Below are 20,736 nucleotides of genomic sequence, written 5' to 3' on the forward strand. Positions count from 1 at the left end.
CCCAATTATAAAATGGAAAAAGGACAGGAACAGAATCTTCAACAAAGAGGACATTCAAGTGGATGTGAAACACATGAAAGAGTGTTCAAAATCGTTGGCCATAGAACCAAAAACCAAACCAAACCCATTGTCGTACAATTGATTCCAAACCATAGCAACTTTACAGGACAGAGTAGAACTGCCCCATAGGGTTTCCAAGGAGAGGCTGGTGGGTTGGAACTACTGACGTTTTGGCTAGCAGCTGAGGTCTTAACCACTGCACCGCCAGGGTTTCAGAACATTAACAACAGTGTAGAAGTCAATTACCAACCCTCTCCTGATCACAGCTCCCTCCTGTCCCAGCAATAACCACAAGTGTGGCTTTTATTACACTCATGCATTTACTTTTCTATCTATTTTCACTGTGTAACCGTGCCTGCCAAAAAATACAAATTAATATCTCCTCTTTGCAAACTTTATGTAAGTCAGGCAGTATGTATTCTATGTTTTAATTTCATCAATAAATATTTTATTTTTATAAATATTTCATATTGTAGCACATATGTACATTTCTTCAATTTTGTTTGTATTTGTGATTTTACAGTATAAATACTGAGTTTTTAAAAATACATTCTCCTATGGTGGACATTTGGGATGTTTTTATTCCGGGACATGCATGCTGTCGCACTGCACATAGGAACTCATTGGAGTGGGGTGTACTCCCCAAAATACTGGGCATTTGTTTAGCTCTCAAATAATTTTTCAAAGTGGATATACCAATTTATACTTGTAATAGCAATATTTGAAAGCTCCAGTGTGATGTTCCACTTCCTGCCCAGCACCCAGTATTCTCATCCTTTATGATTTTTACCCATTAGCTAGATGTAGAATATGTTACTGTAGTTTGAATCTGAATGTTTATGATTATTGAGGTAAGGCACATTTTAATATGTTTATGGATTTTCTCTGTTGTAAAGTGCTTTCAGGTGTTGTTTGATCAATTTTATTTTGAATTATTTGTCTTTAATCTTATTTATTAGACATTTTCTTTTATATTAGGCAAATAACCTCTTTGTCAGTTATATATCTTGAACCTATCTTCCCATTCATTGGCTTTAATTTTCACTCCCTGAATGTCTTTTGATAAGTAGCAACCTAAATTTTAATTTTGACAAACAAATCAATTTGAAGAAATAAACCAAAATGTTTATGAATGAACTGACTTAATACCAAATTGTAGATCGTTTCCAACATTTAAAACAAAGCACTTCATTTCAAGTTATGGTTCAGTGGGTTACAGCAAACCAATGTCCCTGCTTCAACCATTGGAAAAAAAATCTGGATACGTTTAAAAAAAAAATCATTTTTTTCAGAGGCATCAAATAGCCTGAAAGAGGAAGGAAGAAAATATTAAAACAAATATTAATTAAGTAAGAGAAAGACAACCTATCTAGCAATCCGAACTTTATTTACATAATTGCAAACAATGCTACAACGTAAATTTATTGAATAATTTCATATGTGTGCATGTTTTATTGATTCGAAGACTATATAACCTGAAAATCCATTTCTGTCAAGTTGATGCGGACTGATGGAAACTCCTCGTGTTACAGAGTAGAACCACTCTATGGGGTGTTTTTCATGTACTGTTAAGAGAAGCAGGTCATCAGACCTTTCTTTAGCTGTGTTGCAGAGTGGGTTCAAACTGCCAACGTTTAGGTCAGTAGTGGAGCACAAATCATTTGTGCCACCAAAGACTAGATGCGACTGTAATATTAATCAGTGGTGCCCAATTCCTCTTCACAGGACTTGAACCATTTTTGCACTCTTCCAAGAAGTATGTAAAGCATGCATGTTTCCCCAAGAAAATGCCTATTTTTATAAACTAAATTATGTGCAGTTTAAATGTTACTCTTTTTTATGATGTTGAACATATTTTCATATGTTTAAGGGATGATTTTACTCCCTTTTTATGTGAAGTGTTATCTTATATGTTTGGTCCATTTTTTTATTTGTATTTTTCACTTCTCCTTGATACTTAAGAATATTTTATTTATAAGGGAAGTTAATATTTTATCTGAGATATAATTTAGAATTATTTTTCTCCATTTTATTAATTATATTTTTGGATTACTTTTGGTGCTTGTTTATTTTTAACGTGCATGTTGTTAGGTGCCGTTGAGTTGGTTCCGACTCATAGCGACCCTATGCACAACAGAAGGAAACACTGCCCGGTCCTGAGCCGTCCTTAAAATCTTTGTTATGTTTGAGCTCATTGTGGCAGCCACTGTGTCAATCCACCTCATTGAGGGTCTTCCTCTTTTCCACTGAGCCTGTACTCTGCCAAGCATGATGTCCTTCTCCAGGGACTGATCCCTCCTGACAACATGTCCAAAGTATGTAAGATGTAGTCTCGTCATCCTTGTTTCTAAGGAGCATTCTGGTTGTACTTCCTCCAAGACAGATTGGTTTGTTCTTTTGGCAGTCTGTGGTATGTTCAATATTCTTCCCCAACACCACAGTTCAAAGACGTCAATTCTTCTTCAGTCTTCTTTATTTATTGTTCAGCTTTGATATGCATATGATGCAACTGAAAATACCATGGCTTAGATCAGCTGCACCTTAGTCTTCAAGGTGACATCTTTGCTCTTCAATACTTTAGAGAGGTCTTTTGCAGCAGACTTACCAAATGCAATGTGTCTTTTGATTTCTTGACTGCTGCTTCCATGGCCGTTGATTGTAGATCTAAGTAAAATGAAATCCTTGACAACTTCAATCTTTTCTCCATTTATCATGATGTTGCTCATTGGTCCAGTTGTGAGGATTTTTGTTTTCTTTATGTTGAGTTGCAATCCATACTGAAGGCTGTAGTCTTTGATCTTCATTAGTAAGTGCTTCAAGTGCTTCAGCAAGCAAGGTTGTGTCATCTGCATAATGCAGGTTGTTAATGAGTCTCTATCCAATCCTGATGCCCTATCCTTCATATAGTCCAGCTTTTCGTATTACTTGCGCAGCATACAGATTGAGTAGGCGTGGTGAAAGAATACAACCCTGGTGCACACCTTTCCTGATTTAAACCATTCAGTATCCCCTTGTTCTATCCGAACAACTGCCTCTTGATCTCTGTAAAGGTTTCTCATGAGCACAATTAAGTGTTCTGGAATTCCCATTCTTCACAATGTTATCCATAATTTGTTATGATCCACACAGTTGAATGCCTTTGCGTAGTCAATAAAACACAGGTAAACATCCTTCTGGTATTCTCTGCTTTCAGCCAGGATCCATCTGACATCAGCAATGATATTCCTGGCTCCACGTCCTCTTCTGACACTGGCCTGAATTTCTGGCAGTTCCTGTGGATATACTGCTGGAGCCGTTTTTGAATGATCTTCAGCAAAATTTTGCTTGCTTGTGATATTAATGATACTGTTCTATAATTTCCACATTCGGTTGGATCACCTGTCTTGGGAATAGGCATAAATATGGATCTTTTCCAGTCAGTTGGCCAGGAAGCTGTCTTAATATTTCTTGGCTTAGAGAAGTGAGCACCTCCAGCCCTGCATCTGTTTGTTGAAACATCTCAATTGATATTCCATCAATTCCTGGAGCTTTGTTTTTCACCAATGCCTTCAGAGCAGCTTGGACTTCTTCCTTCAGTACTATCAGTTACTGATCACATGCTCCCTCTTGAAATGGTTGAACATCGAGTAGTTCTTTTTGGTATAATAACTTTGTGTATTCCTTCCATCTTCTTTTGATGCTCCCAGCGTTGTTTAGTATTTTCCCCATAGAATCCTTCACTATTGCAACTCGAGGCTTGATTTTTTTCTTCAGTTCTTTCAGCTTGAGAAACTCTGAGCGTGTTCTTGCTTTTTGGTTTTCTGTCTCCAGCTCTTTGCACATGTTGTTATAATACTTTACTTTGTCTTCTCGAGATTCCCTTTGAAATCTTCTGTTCAGTTCTTTTACTTCATCAATTCTTCCCTTTGCTTTAGCTACTCGACTTTCAAGGGTAAGTTTCAGAGTCTCCTCTGACATCTATCATGGTCTTTTCTTTCTTTCCTGTCTTTTCAATGACCTCTTGCTTTCCTCATGTATGATGTCCTTGATGTCATTCCACAACTTGTCTGGTCTTCCATCACTAGCGCTCAATGTGTCAAATCTATTCTTCAGGTGGTCTCTAAATTCAGGTGGGATGTACTCAAGGTCATATTTTGGCTCTTATGGACTTGCTCTGATTTTCTTAAGTTTCAGCTTGAACTTGCATATGAGCAATTGATGGTCTATTGCACAGTCAGCTTCTGGCCTTGTTCTGACTGAGAATATTGAGCTTTTCCATCGTCTCTTTCCACAGGTGTAGTCAATTTGATTTCTGTGCGTTCCATCTGATGAGATCCATGTGTATAAAAAAATATCTATATAGTCACTGTTTATGTTGGTGAAAGAAGGTATTTGCAATGAAGAAGTCATTGGTCTTGCAAAATTCTATCATTCGATCTCTGGCATTGTTTCTATCACCAAGGCCATATTTTCCAACTACTGATCCTTCTTCATTTTGAACTTTTGCATTCCAGTGGCCAGTAATTATCAATGCATCTTGATTGCATGTTTGCTCAATTTCAGACGGCAGCAGCTGATAAAAATCCTCTATTTCTTCATCTTTAGCATAGGTATTTAATTTTACATAGTTGATTTTTATCAGTTATTTGTGTCTTGCGTTAAAAATTTTTAGTCATAACTAGAAAAATCTTTATTACTCCAAAATTATATTTCAAAAATCTTTCTCTTATGATTATTTTATTGTTTAATTTTCTAAAATATTTAAACTAGTGTGCCTCTTGGAGTCTTTCCTGCTGTAGCATAAAGTATGAACAAAAATTTATCTATTTTGCTAAAAGATTGCCCAAATATCCAAATAACATTTATTTTAAAAGTCCATATTTTACCTATTTCGTTTGATGTCTTTATTCTACAGTCAGTTCTTGTTTGTATTTGAGTCTTCCTTTTATGGCATCAAAAGATACACAATATAATCCAGATGAGATTATGGGAGTTTAGAATTACCTTTTAGCTTAGTTACTTGGGATGTGCACCTACTGTAGATCAGGCCTGGCTGACATTTCACCCCATTGCTATGCTCTGCCACATCTGATTCCCGTGGGAGGCCTTGTTCACCACGCACCCTTCACTCACCTTCCATGTGTTCAAGGTCATAGTTCCAAATATCTTTCAAATAACTTCCCTAATCACTCTCTATTATTATAATATTATAGGGTTTCCTTCTCCTGGAGATGATAGATGAATGATAGATAGATAGATGATAGATAGAGAGAGAGATAGATGATAGATAGATAGGTATAGATATAGATAGATAGATAGATAGATGATAGATAGATAGATAGATAGATAGATAGATAGATAGATAGATAGATAGATAGATAGATAGATAGATGATAGGTAGAGATAGATACATAGATGTTAGATTAGATAAAGAAGGATGGATGGATGGATGGACGGATGGATGGGTGGGTGGGTGGATGATTGATGGTTGGATTGACAGATGGACGGAAGGACAGATAGATGGATAGACAGACAAATAGATACTTAATACAACCTTTAGTTTAGTAGTAGAAATATATGTAATCTACTACTAATCTCAAGGTTGATGGTAAATATAAACCCTTAGAAATTCCTATTTACTAAATAACAGGAAGTTATCTCTTATTTTCACGAGGGAAATTTTGCTTCAAGCCAATGTTCTTAAACTACTAAATGTCACACAGATTTAAAGTCTTGAAGTGGAAGTATTTTAGAACAATAGACAGACTATTGTCCTGAAATCTTGCCACTCATCTCAGCTGAAATTATATCAGAATATTTTCATCTCCTAAGTGAAGTTTAATAGGATTCACATCTTGAAAGTGGGTTGATAGAGGGAATGAAACTGGGGAAGAATGGTGGAATCCTGCAAAGAAAAAAAAAAAATCCCCCTGTGGGAATTAATCTTGGGCTAAATAAAGAAAAAATGCACTAGATTTAATATATCCAACAACCACTTCTCAGTTTCTCCAGGTAATCTTGAAGAAATAAATCATACGTTATATGTTTTGTAGGTAAAATTATTTTTTGTTGTCAGAATATTTATTACAACTCTTACATGTAGGCCAGACCCTGAATGTGGATCAAGGCTCCCATTTCAGAGGAGAAAATAAGCAAAATAACTTGAGGAAAATGTGACAGGAGCTCAGTCTAATAGGAACAGAGGGCCCATATAAAGCAGTCATAATAGGTAACGGGAGAATTGTTTTTGTGTCAAGTTTGGATGGCCTCCAATGGTGTTGCTCAGTTAAGGGTAACTCAGTACCCTATTCAAGTCTAAGAAATAAGATTTTCTGCACACTCTATTCCATTGAGAGGCTGCAGAGGAAGAGTTTTCTGGGTAGAGTGAGAGCTCTATAGGAAAATAAATAAACTAAATCAGAGAGTACCAAAGGGATTTGTTTAGTTAGAAATTTAACTGTGTCAGGTGGAAGACAACCCAGGAGTGGAGATAACTATTTGGTATATAAAGAGCACTCCATGTCCTAAATGAACTGAGTGTTTTAAAGTTAGGTTGAGTACCATTGATGAGACAAGTTGTTTCAGCCAGAGTAATTTAAACACTTAAATATGTAAACCCTCTTCATTGAGGAAGAATCTAGATTATTACAAACAAACTAAAACACAAGCCCACGGAAGTCAAATAGATTCTGACCCACAGCAACCCTTCAGGACAGAGTAGAACTACCCCACCAGGTTCCCAAGGCTATACATCTTTAAGGAGGCTGACCACCACAGCTTTCTCCCACGGATGAGATGGTGGGTTCTAACTGAAGACCTTTTGGGCAGACAGCCAAGCACTTTAACCACTGTGCGACCAGGTCTCCTATTTTTGAAATTAAGAAAGGTAAATATGAAATGTTTTATATTAATGTTCAACTTCAGTTCACGGTATTACTAAAATTAATATTTAATGTAGAACAGCAAAGATGCTATTTTATTAAAGTAGCTCCTTTAGATTTCTGACTCTGTTAGATACCTTAAACAATGAATTTACGTAGGGATATTAAATTACTTTGAAACACTGAAACTTTGAAAAACTGCTAGGTTTTTGTAAAAATACTAAACAATATTGTAGAGAAACTTCAATTTAAGCAAAGACTTTGTGGCAAATAAGCATTATATTTATGTATTTTAGTCCTGATGATATTTTAATAAGGTAATTAAAGTAAAACAATCCATGAAATAAATTTACAAACATTGAGGAATCCAAAAAACATTTGTTTGAAAGAAAATAATATTTTTATGTTAAAGAATTTATGAAACAAATTAAAGGGTTACATTAATATTGTTTTTCAAATTAATTTCAGGGTTTATGTTTCTAATTTATATCAAAAATACAAATAAACAGATTTAGGGTAGATTGGGGATGTTGAAAGTGATAAAGATCTATCTAAATCAGGATATTCTTAACCAAAGTCAAATATGTTGACTTCAAGTGGAATCAGACTCATAATGACCATATAGGTTAGAATAGAACTGCCTCATATGGTCTCCAAAGCTGTAAATCTTTATGGAAGCAGACTGCCACATCTTCCTCCCACAGAGTGGCTGGTGGATTTGAAATACCAGCCTTTTGGTTAGCAGCCAAGCATAAGACCACTGTGCCACCAGGAGTCTGTCAGAATTTTGTTACACATTCCTTAATTACTTGGATTTTTTCCAGTGAATGGATGCTTAGATTGGAAAAAAAAAAGTGATAAAACTGAGTTTTATTTTCCTTATAATAAAAAGAACTTAAAACATTTCAAAAATGAAGAGCAATATAGAAGGATTTGGGAGAACACACAGGGTAAATCTCTGCTCTTGCTATCCTGCCTTCTTGAGAAAAACATAGACAAATCTTACATATTTAATGTTATACATGGATAATTTCATCACCAAGGAGTGAAGTTTGTACAATTAGAAGTATTATTTCATTGAGCACTCAAAGTAATTTTATTCAACTAACAAAAATTGAACTGTTTTTATTAAATACTGGCATTCATGAAGTATAGGTATTATAGTGAACTGTATTCGTGGACTATAGGTATGCAGTCCACAAAGTAGAGATAATGATATAAACCTAAATATTAGCAGAGAATTAATGGAGAAATTGCAACTTGAGAGTTGAATGTTTTTTGGGTTTTGGTACAAGTTGATAATTGCTTTAAAGATCTCACTTCATTTCTGCAATAATCCTGTGGTACAAAAGGAAAATAAATTAGAGGCATTATTCACGTTATATAGCATACTGAGTAACTTTCAGAAGAATAAATTAAAATTAGTGTTAATAATAATAATAAATGGATGCTAATAATAAAAAAAATTTAATAATAAGTAACTGTTGACAGCAATAATAATAATAGGTAACAAAAATAATGGCCTTTTATAAATGCCTGGACTTCTTCAAGGTTTTTAACTTATACTAAATGATTTAGTTCACATAACAACACTAAATGTTGGTATAGTTACTAATGATTTAACAGCTGAGCAAACTGTGAAGTGGGAAGATTAACTTGCGTAAAGTCATCAGCACTGAGTTTTTGTTTTTTAAGTCATCACACAGCTAAATGTTGCTGGAGCTATAATTCAGCTACAGTCCATCTGGGAAATACTATTCTCTAATGATGGGTATGGAGACCTGGTAGCTCCATGGTTAAACATCCGGCTACTAACCAAAAGGCCAGTGGTTCAAACTGCTGCCCCTTGGAATAGAGATGTGGTAGTCTACTACACTAAAGATTTATGTACTGAAAACCCTATGGGGCAGTTCTACTCTGTTGTATAGGGTCTTTGTAACTCAAAATTGACTCTTTGGCAATGGGTTTGGTTTTTTTTTTTTTTTTTTTTTTAACCATGGCACCATATTCTTCTTTTCTTAGTGGACAAGGTGCAAACGCATTAGGATAAAGAGATGAAAAGCAGGGTGAGACAAGAGGCACCTTGACTCTGGAAAAATTTAATGAGGCACTCACTGTCAGGATTGTGCAAGTGCAAGGATGGCCCTGAATGCCTCCTTACATTTTGTACCTTAGGAGCTTCACTGACTAGTTCTTGTCCTGACTCTGATGAAAGGGGATGGTGGGAAAAACAATTGCCAACAAAGGAACTGAAAACCACTTTATCAAATATCTAATTAACTAGGCAATCTGTTAAATCCTAGGGCTACATGCTTAAAGAACATACTGTCATAATCATAATTATAGAACCATAACTAAAAAGTAAACACTTTAAATTGGTAGGTAGAGGATAGGTTTTACCAACATTATCTCATTTACTTCTCACAAAGAAGTAAAACTTAGAAAATATAAATAAATGCCTAATATCACACAGATAATAAATCACAGGGATAGGAGTCAAATTCAAGTCCATTAAAAAAAAAAATGATACTGACTTGCAATCATAAAACCTGTGCGCAATTCGTCGGATTGTCCACACTTATTGAGTCTCAATAACTTTGTATCTAAAGAAGAGTCAGTTTAGAAATAGTTAAGTGAAATGTTATTTTTTGAGTAACAGCAAAAATAATGACAGGGGCACACAGCACATTGGGTACAAATGATATAACAGCCAATATCTTCCCTCCTCTTGACTCACACACATAATCGCAGGTAACAAATACCCTTCATACTACCCCGCTTGTCCAGGGTGACTACATATATTGTTGTATCTGAATCAATATACCCAGGCTAATTTCCCTGGGGAAAAAAAAAAAAACCTCTTATCTACTTAATATCCTGTTAAAAGATATTTGTTTTATTCCCCTATTCAAAATGAAATATTCTGTCAATTTTCTTTCTAGACTACCTAATATGAACTGTGTAATAGTTTTTTTTTTTTTTTAATAGGAACCTATATATGCTTAAAGTCGTCAAGAGATGAGAAAATGAAGCATTGAAACAGGCATTTAAAAATGTATGTGAGAAGACAGTTTATGATATAGTGTTTGAGAAGCTTGATGAGAAAATACATAGAGAAATAAAATAGGATTGTCAAGGTACGTAATTAATTTAAAGTGAGATTAGATGGCAAAGCTGAGGGTCCATTTCCAGCAGTTGTCAGTTGCTCCAGTGCCTGTGCTGAGTCAGTGTAACTTGATCCATACTGGGCTGTGCTCCAAAAGTTTAAGGAAATGATCTTAAAAAAAATTTTTTTGAGGGGATTGTTAACTGTGATTTAACAGGAGGACATGGGGCATACATAATTAGTATCATTCTCAAAGTGCAAACAACTGCAATGATCATAAAATCCAACTCAGATACCTCAATACAGTTTAGAGAAGAGATACAGGAAGGTAAAAGAAATGCACATGTAAATTTACCTTTTCCACAGATGAATCATCAGGAAAAACCACCAGAAGAAAATCTAACTGAAATGATGGAATTTGCCCTCTTAGGCTTTGCTGACATGCCCCATCTCCAGTGGTTCCTCTTTGGATTGTTTTTAGTCATCTATATCATTATCCTGATGAGCAATGGCACCATATTTCTAATAACAAAAATGGATCCTGCTCTCCAGAGTCCTATGTATTTTTTCCTGGAAAATTTTTCCTTCTTGGAAACCTGCTATGTATCAGCTACTCTCCCCAGAATGCTGATGAATCTAGGGACCCAGAGAAGAAGAATTTCTTTAGTTGCCTGTGCTACACAGATGTGCTTTGTTCTTCTGTTCGGAGGTACAGAGTCTTTGCTCCTGGCAGTAATGGCCTATGATTGCTATGTGGCCATTTGTAACCCTCTGCACTACCCTCTAGTCATGAACCACAGGGTCTGTATCCAGTTGGTGACTGGGTCCTGGACCACTGGAATCCCAGTTATGATAGGACATACGTATCAGATTTTCTTTCTGCCTTTTTGTAGATCTAAACAAATTAACCATTTCTTCTGTGACATTCCCCCAATACTCAAGCTAGCTTGTGGGGACACCTTTGTAAATGAGATGTTGGTCTAGATAGTTACTGTGTTATTTGTCATGGTTCCATTTCTGTTGATTCTTTGCTCCTATAGTAAAATCATCTTCATCATCCTGAAGTTGCCATCAGCCACAAGTCAAGCTAAAGCCTTCTCCACTTGCTCATCTCATCTTATGGTTGTGGTGTTATTCTTTGGATCACGTATTATTACATACTTAAGACCCAACACCAGACATTCAGAGGGAACTGACAAAATGCTTTCTCTTTTCTACACTATCCTAACACCTTTGTTTAATCCCGTGATATATAGTCTAAGGAACAAGGATGACATAATAGTACTGAAAAAATTGATGTGTAAATAATTCTTTTCATTAACGAATGAGTTAAATGTATAAGAATTGCTTTGTTACATATTTTTTGTCTGATTTCAATAGATGTATACCTTTATCTATACCTTGTCTTTCATACTGATGCAATTATTTTCAAACTAAAAATTACTTGTAATATTGTTAGATCTTTCTGCTCAAGTTATGTAAGTAATATATGTGCCATCTGATAGAAAATCATTCCATTAGTAAACCTAAAACTTCATTGCATGATGTTTTTCCTCAATAAAAACTTTTGCAGGGATTGATTTAATCCAGTCGCTTGTAATATATAACTTATTATATCACTTATTGGAAAACATTCATTTCATTTCCATGAGTGTCCATACAGTTGTGACACAGATTTTAAAAGCCAGGTTGGTGATATGCATTAATCAAAATATACAGTGGTCCCTAGTGGCAGTGGATGCAGGATCCCCATGAATACCAAAATCTGTTGGTGCTTAAGTCTCTTATATAAAGTCGCTAAATGTTTTCATATAGCCCACACACCACCTTCTGTATACTTTAAACCACCTCTATCTTACTTATAACGCCCTTGAGTATATTGCACCTGAATTTAGAGACCATCTCAAGAATAGATTTGACGCACTGAACACTAGTGACTGAAGACCAGATGAGTTGTGGAATGACATCAAGGACATCATCCATAAAGAAAGCAAGAGGTCACCAAAAAGACAGGAAAGAAAGAAAACACCAAGATGGATGTCAGAGGAGACTCTGAAACTTGCTCTTGAGCGTCAAGCAGCTAAAGGAAAAGGAAGAATTGATGAGGTAAAAGAACTGAACGGAACATTTCAAAAGGTTTCTCAAGAAGACAAAGTAAAGTATTATAATGACATGTGCAAAGAGCTGGAGATAGAAAACCAAAAGGCAAGAACAAGCTCGGCATTTCTCGAACTGAAAGACCTGAAGAAAAAATTCAAGCCTCGAGTTGCAATAGTGAAGGATTCCATGGGGAAAATATTAAACGATGCTGGAAGCATCAAAAGAAGATGGAAGGAGTACACAGAGTCATCATACCAAAAAGAATTAGTCGATATTCAACCATTTCAAGAGGGAGCATATGATCAGGAACTGATAGTACTGAAGGAAGAAGTCCAAGCTGCTCTGAAGGCATTGGCGAAAAACAAGGCTCCAGGAATTAATGGAATATCAATTGAGATGTTTCAACAAACAGATGCAGTGCTGGAGGTCTATGCCAAGAAATCTGGAAGACAGTTTCCTGGCCAACTGACTGGAAGAGATCCATATTTATGCCTATTCCCAAGAAAGGTGATCCAACCGAATGTGGAAATTATAGAACAATGTCATTAATATCACACACAAACAAAATATTGCTGAAGATCATTCAAAAAAGGCTGCAAAAGTATATCGACAGGGAACTGCCAGAAATCAGGCTGGTTTCAGAAGAGGATGTGGAACCAGGGATATCATTGCTGATGTCAGATGGATCCTGGCTGAAGGCAGAGAATACCAGAAGGATGTTTACTTGTGTTTTATTGACTATGCAAAGGCATTCGACTGTGTGGATTATAACAAACTATGGATAACACTGGGAAGAATGGAAATTCCAGAACACTTAATTGTGCTCATGAAGAACCTTTACATAGGCCAAGAGGCAGTTGTTCGGACAGAACAAGGGGATACTGATTGGTTTAAAGTCAGGAAAGGTGTGCGTCAGGGCCGTATTCTTTCACCATACCTATTTAATGTGTATGCTGAACAAATAATACAAGAAGCTGAACTATATGAAGAAGAACATGGCATCAGGATTGGAGGAAGACTCATTAACAACCTGCGTTATGCAGAGCACACAACCTTGCTTGCTGAAAGTGAAGAGGACTTGAAGCACTTACAGATGAAGATCAAAGACCACAGCCTTCAGTATGGACTGAACATCATCATAAAGAAAACAAAAATCCTCACAACTGGACCAATGAGCAACATCATGATAAATGGAGAAAAAATCGAAGTTGTCAAGGATTTCATTTTACTTGGATCCACATTCAACAGCCATGGAAGCAGCAGTCGAGAAATCAAAAGACACATTGCATTGGGTAAGTCTGCTGCAAAGGACCTCTTCAAAGTGTTGAAGAGCAAAGATGTCACCCTGAAGACTAAGGTGTGCCTGACCCAAGCCATGATATTTTCAATCACATCATATGCATGTGAAAGCTGGACAATGAATAAGGAAGACCGAAGAAGAGTTGACGCCTTTGAATTGTTGTGTTGGCGAAGAATATTGAATATACCATGGACTGCCAAAAGAACGAACAAATCTGTCTTGGAGGAAGTGCAGCCAGAATGCTCCTTAGAGGCAAGGATGGCAAGACTGCGTCTCACATACATTGGACATGTTGTCAGGAGGGATCAGTCCCTGTAGATGGACATCGTGCTTGGCAGGGTACAGGATCAGCAGAAAAGAGGAAGGCCCTCAATGAGATGGATTGACACAGTGACTGCAACAATGGGCTCAAGCATAACAACGATTGTAAGGATGGTGCAGGACTTGGCAGTGTTTCGTTCTGTTGTGCATAGGGTCGCTATGAGTCGGAACCGGCTCGATGGCAACTAACAACAACAACAACCTAAAACAATGTAAATACTGTGTAAATGGTTCTTACACAGTGTAGGTTAGGAGAAATGACAATATTCAAGGCAAAAAAATGTGCCGACAAGTGCTAGAGAGACTGAAGATCCGTGAAATGGCAGGAGGCTACAGCAGGGTATACCTGCACATCACTTCATTCACATGGATTCAGTGGCACAATAACAGCAATAATACAATCTCTGTGATAAACCTGGAAAGGTCTCTTTGAAGAAGTAACATTTGAGCTGAGTCCTAAATTGTTAGAAGGAACTATGCAAAGAACATTCTAGGCAGATGAAAAAGCAAAGGAAGACCCTTTATATTCTTGGAAGCCTGAAGAACTGATTGCTTAGGGAAAAATGTCTCTGCAGATAAGATTGGAAATAAAGGCAGCGGCCAAGTTATATAGCAGTTTTCAATTCCCTAGAAAGAAATGTGAATTACTCCAAATATAATGGTAATCCATGAAAATGCTTAAGATTTTCTTTAGAGAACACTTACAGTGCTTCAAATCCACCAGCCATTCCTACTCTGTCCTACAGAGTAGTTATGAGCTTGAATGAAATCAACAGCAAGGAGTTCATTGTTTATTTGTTTTTATAGAGAATACTTAAGAAATAATGAAAAATTCAAGCTCCTAGAACAATAGTGTAGAAGGTGATGGGTGCGGTAATGAATCTTTCATGTGTTTAAATAACTTAAAAATCCAAACCCAGCCTTGAAACAGAATCATATGGAATGGGAAGCATATTAAGCAGCAATCTACTGCATTCTATGGTGGTATTTGATTTGATGTATAGATAGATGACGGATAAATGATAGATAGATAGATAGACAGATAGATAGATAGATAGATAGATAGATAGATAGATAGATAGATAGATAGATAGATAGATAGATAGATAGATAGATAGATAGATAGATAGATAGATAGATAGATAGATAGATAGATAGATAGATATTAAATTGTCCCTTGGTGTCTGTAGGGGAGTGGTTCTAGGATACACGTGGCTATAAAATGGCATAGTATTTGAATATAATGTATATGCATTCTCCCATATACTTTAAATCATTGTAATACCTAATGCAATGTAAAAGCTATGTAAATAGTCGTTATACAGTAGTGTATTTTTTAGAGAATAATGACAAGATGCAAGGTGAACAGTGCTCAGATGAGTACAGGAGAGAGACTGAGAATCTGTGAAACGGTGGGAGGCTACATCAAGGTATGCTTACACATCATTATTTTAGCATGGATTCAGCATAGCACTCGGCTCCAGGCAAATTCAAGCTTTGCTCTTTAGAACTTCCTTTTTTTTCCTCCTCAAATATTTTCAATCCACAGTTGGTTGAATCTGTGAATGTGGAATGCACAGATGTGGAGGACCAGTTGTATATACCCAGATACACACTCACATACACACACACATATATATGAATAAATAATGTATGATATATGATATATAATATAGTACATAATACACATACTTTATATTATTAATTATAAATGGTAGTGATAAATGATATTTGATTATATATGCATGTATATGTACTTGTGTGTGTGTGTATGGTCTCTATAAGTCAGAATTGGCTTGAAGACTGTGGCTTTGGTATTCGAATACATACATTTACATGTATTTATATATAAAGTGTTAATGTTCTCACATTAGTTTATAGATAATAAAATGGAGACTCAAAGAGTCTTATTTCTTAACCTCTTATAAGCCATTAATCCCAGATTATCTATACGGATTTTAAAGAAAACTAGAGAAATAATTTATTTCACTTCTCTAGTTACAAATACTCAATAGTTTTATAATGCATTGAGGGCAAAAACCTCTTTGCAAAATTGAGAAAATGTCCAACTATCAGGAGGGGTGGAGCAAGATGATGAAATGAGGGGATGTTCCCATTTACTCCCCCAGTAACTAACACACTGACCAATGAATAAAAACAAGCACATACTGAGAATTCAGAACTCAGGACAGCAGCTGATGTGTTGTAGAGTCAGGGTGAGCCCACAAGCAAGAGAGAAGATCATGGCTGGCACAGAAGCTGGAAGAACATACCTATTACCATTGGGGGTACTTGCTCATTGCAGTCAGTTTGGGAAAGGACTGGGCAACACTCCAAACAGGGAACACAGAAAGGGAGCTAATCTTAGGAAGCTGTAACTAGATTTATTAAGGCAGCACAACCTGGCTATGGAAGTTCTTGGGCCACTCAAATTGGGAGGCTGTGAAAGGAGACTGTGGCACTGCAAGAGAGAGCTGTTGAATCTCACTGAAGTCTGAGACAGATGGTCACTAGGACCAGGAGGAACTGAATGGGCAGCATGGCAAGGGAAATACTTTAGCCTGACAGGCAACACAGAGGGAAACAGTTGGTTCCCTGCCCACAGTGGGACACTGTGGGAGAGTCTGTACAGGGACACCCATGATGGAAAGACATAGAGAGCCCCCAACTTTGCCACAGGGAAGTTGAGGCCCACTATTTACGTCAGTGTCTGCGACCAGCTAACCCTCCCTCTCCCATGTATGCGTAATGACTTCCAAAAACAATCATCCAGAACTGAATAAGCACTGAAAAAAACGTAAGGATGAGTACCTTCCAGTGGTTTTGAGGAGAAGACACCAAGTTCACTGCTGCTGGATTGAATCTAACTCACGGTGACACTGTGGGGCGGAGTGGAGCTGCCCTAAGTAGTTTTCAGTGCTGTGAGTCTTTGTGGAGGTAGAATTCTCCATGTTTCTCCCACAAAGTGGCTTGTGGATGGAGGTGCCAACCTTTCGATTGTCAGCCTGGCTACTGCACCACCAGGGCACACAATCAGAAAACTTTATCACAAAAACCAGAATACCAAATTTAGCATAAAAAATAATAACAAAAGGCTCAAGTTAAACAGAAAATAGTAAAGCACACAAAAATCACAATATAAGGAAAACCAATCCAAAGCGAAACATGAAGAAGAGGAAATTTCCCCTATGGAGGATAGCCTAATGCAAAGAATTAATAATTTTCAGACGATGGTGCTAAATATGTTTAAAGAAAGATAAAAGCATACAGAATACAAACTAGCAACGATCCAGAAACAAATGGAGGAACAAAGTAAGATTCAACGATGAAATCAAAACATCCAAAAAATAAAACGAAGAGAACCATTGGAACTGGAGAATAAAGCAACTGATTTAGAAAAAGCAAGAGAAACACTCAACAATAGAATTGAACAGACAGAAGCTGGAATAAAAGAGAAGACAAAATAACTGAACTTATCAAGTCTGAAGGGAAACAAAAGAAAAGCGAAAAAAAAACCCAAAAAGGAATATGGCATTCAATGAAGAAATCTAACATTAGAATTATTGGGATCCCAGAACTCCACGAAAAAAATAGAAACATAGAAATGATTTTCCAAGATATAATCAGAGAGAGTTTCCCAAATCCAAACAGAGAATCAAGTCTGAAACTATAGGAAGCTACACAAATCCCAATCAGAAGAGACACAAAAAGATTAACTCCAAGCATAACGTAATCACACTCAGTTGTTTTGGGTACTAACCTACAGGTTGGTGGTTTGAGCCCACTGTCAACACAGCAGAAGAAAGGTCTGGCGATCTGCTTCTGTTAAGAGTACAAGCAAGAAAGCCCTATAGAGAAGTTCTGTTCTTTAACACATGGGGTGTCCATGATTTGGAATCTATTTGACATAAGTGTTTTTTTTTTTTTTTATTTAGTCTTTGAACCAATAGAACTTGCACACATATGAAATTATCCCATTAATCTGTATTGCAACATTGTTTGTAATTGCAAAAGATTGTAAGCCAATTAAACTAGAATCGTTAAATGGTTTGTCTTTCTCCGACTTTATGAGTTTTCATTATAATATTCTCATAAGCCTTTTTTTCTTTCACATCTATAGGATGCCTCTTAAAATAATTAAAAAAAAATGTATCCAGGTTTTTCTAGTGGCTGAAGCAGAAATACTGGCTTTCTGTGAGCCGCTGAAACTTAATCAGAAATGGAAATGTTTTCTTTGTTTTAAATGTTGGAAACTATATGTGATTTGGTTTTAAGTCTACTCATTCATAAACATTTTGGTTTGTTTCTTCAAATTGATTCATATGCCTAAACTTAAATTTAGATAGCTATTTATTAAAGTACATTTAGGGAGTTAAAAGTAAAGCTAATGAATGTGAAAATAGTTTTAGGATATATAACTGACAAAGAGATTATGTCCCCAATATAAAAGAAAAGGTCAAATAGATAATAATAAAGACAAATAATTCAAAAGAAAATTGATGAATTGACACTTGCATGCCCTTTAAAAGAGAAAAATCCATAAACATATTAAAATACGTCCTACCTCAACATCAATAACCGTTCAAATTGAAACTACAATGACATCCTATATCAAGCTAATGGGTAAAAATTATAAAGGATGATAATAGTGAGTTCTGGTCATGAAGTGGAATATCACATTGGTACTTACAAATGTTGCTATTACAAGTATAAACTGATATATCTGCTCTGAAAAATTATTTGAGAGCTAAATAAATGCCTGATACTTTTAGGTAAAAACCCCATTCTAATGAGTTCTTATGTGCAAAGCAAAAGTACGCATGTCCCAAAATGGAAACATCCCAAATGTTCACCATAGTAGAAGGAATTTTTCAAAACTCCGAATATTTATACCTGAAATGATAGAAACAAAACTGAACAAACTGTAAGCATGTGCAATAATATGAATGATTTATAAAATACAATGTTCATTGATGAAATTAAAATGCACAGAACACAAACCACACGACTTGTTTTACATAAAGTGCAGAGGGAATATTGATTTGTATTTTTTCATAGACATAGTTACATAGTGGAATATATGTAGAAAAATAAGTGCATGATTATAATAAATGTCAAACTCGGGATTGCTGTTGGGTTGGGGTTAGTGTGACCAGGACATGGTTGGTAATTGATGGGTGGTGATGTTCTATGAATCCATTTGCTTTAGAATTACATGAGTATTTTTTTTAAAGATTTTTTTCAATTAATTTGCAATACACATTTTTTAAAATAATATTTTATTAAGTTTTTGATGAAAGTTTACATAGCAAGTTAGGTTCCAGTTTGACAATTTCCACACAAATTGTTAGTGACATTAGGTACATTTATCACAATAATATGTCAACATTCCCTTTAATTATGTTGTTTATTCCATTTCCAGTACTCTAATTTCCCTGCCAACACGTGTCTGCCAGTTTGTCATACTGTGTGGGGTTGTGTGTTGCTGTGATGCTGGAAGCTATGCCACCAGCATTGAAATACCAGCAAGGTCATGCATGGTGGATGGGTTTCAGCTGAGCTTCCAGACTAAGACAGACTAGGAAGAAGGACAGGGAAGTCTACTTCTGAAAATATTTAGCCAGTGAAAACCTTACTAATAACAGCAGGACATTGTTTGTTATAATGCCAGAAGACAAGCCCCACAGGTTGGAAGGCACTCAAAGTATGACTGCCTCCTCAAAGTAGAGTTGTCCTTAATGATGTGAATGGAGTCAAGCTTTTGGGACTTCCATTTACAGCTGTGGCACGAATAAAAATGAGAAGAAACAGCTGCAAGAATCCATTAATAATTGGAATGTGGAATGTACAAAGTATGAATCTAGGAAAATTAGAAGTCATCAAAAATGAAATGGGATGCATAAACATTGATATCTTCAGCATTAGTGAGCTGAAATGGACTGATATTGGCCATTTTGACTTGGAAAATTATATGGTCTACTATTCCGGGAATGACAAGTTGAAGAGGAATGGTGTTGCATTCGTCTTCAAAAAGAACATTTCAAGAGCTATCCTGAAGTACAATGCTGTCAGTGATAGGAAAATATCCACAGGCCTTCAAGGAAAACCAGTTAATACGACTTCTTATTCAAACTTATACACCAACCACTAAGGCCAGAGAAGAAGAAATTGAAGGTTTTTACCACCTTCTGCAGTCTGAAATTGATGGAACAAAGAAATTATAGAATTACTAATGAATTGATTTGCTATCTGCTAATACATATATTACTTATATAATTTGAGCAGAAAGTTTTGACAACATTAGAAGTGATTTTAAATTTGGAAATAATTTCACTGCATGGAAAGACAAGGTACCTTAGTAATTTCTTGCTTCTATAAAAGAAATACCCCAAGTGTATCGCTTAACAAAGAAAAACCTATTCTCATAGCCCAGGAGGCTAGAAGTCCAGATTCAGGGGGATAGCTCCAGGGGAAGCTTTCTTTCTCTGTTGGCTCTGGGGGAAGGTCCTTGTCATCAATCCTCCTCTGGTTTAGGAGTTTCTCAATGCAGGGACTCCAGGACCAAGGATGCACTCTCCTCCTTGTTCTTTATTCTTGGTGGTAGGAATTTCCCCAGTCACTTCTCTCTTTTATTCCAAAACAGACTGACTAAAGATACAACCTAATGTTGTAGATTGAGTCCTACCTCATTAACATAACTGCCTCTAATTCTTTATCTTTAACAACATAGACTTGAGATTTACAACACTAAGGAAAATCACCACATCAAACCCTTTGCCTTCTAGAGTATTCAGACTCATAGGACAAAATGGTGGACAATCACACAATTCTAGGAATCATGGCCTAGCCAAGTTAAAACACATTTTTGTGGGCATAATTCAATCCATAACACAAGGTATAGATAAATGTATATATAGCTATTGAAATTTGATTTAAAATATATAAGAAAACAATTCTTATACATTTAGCTCATTATTTAATGAAGTGAA

The 20,736-nt window shown here is 36.1% G+C and overlaps 1 protein-coding gene across 1 annotated transcript; it reads left to right on the forward strand.

Annotated features, from left to right (window-relative positions):
• The first annotated feature begins 10,296 nt into the window (after positions 1-10,296).
• LOC126080469 (olfactory receptor 10AG1-like) lies at positions 10,297-11,010 on the forward strand. Its single transcript, XM_049891682.1, has one exon. It carries the CDS (start codon positions 10,297-10,299, stop codon positions 11,008-11,010), a length of 714 nt encoding a protein of 237 aa, XP_049747639.1.
• Positions 11,011-20,736: the final 9,726 nt, after the last annotated feature.

This window comes from Elephas maximus, chromosome 7 (assembly GCF_024166365.1).
Source record: "Elephas maximus indicus isolate mEleMax1 chromosome 7, mEleMax1 primary haplotype, whole genome shotgun sequence".
In the NCBI taxonomy this organism is placed as follows: domain Eukaryota; kingdom Metazoa; phylum Chordata; class Mammalia; order Proboscidea; family Elephantidae; genus Elephas; species Elephas maximus.

What these genes read in the sequence shown, in the direction of transcription:
- LOC126080469 (XM_049891682.1), top strand. Translation starts at nt 10,297, where the DNA reads ATGATCATAAAATCCAACTCAGATACCTCAATACAGTTTAGAGAAGAG.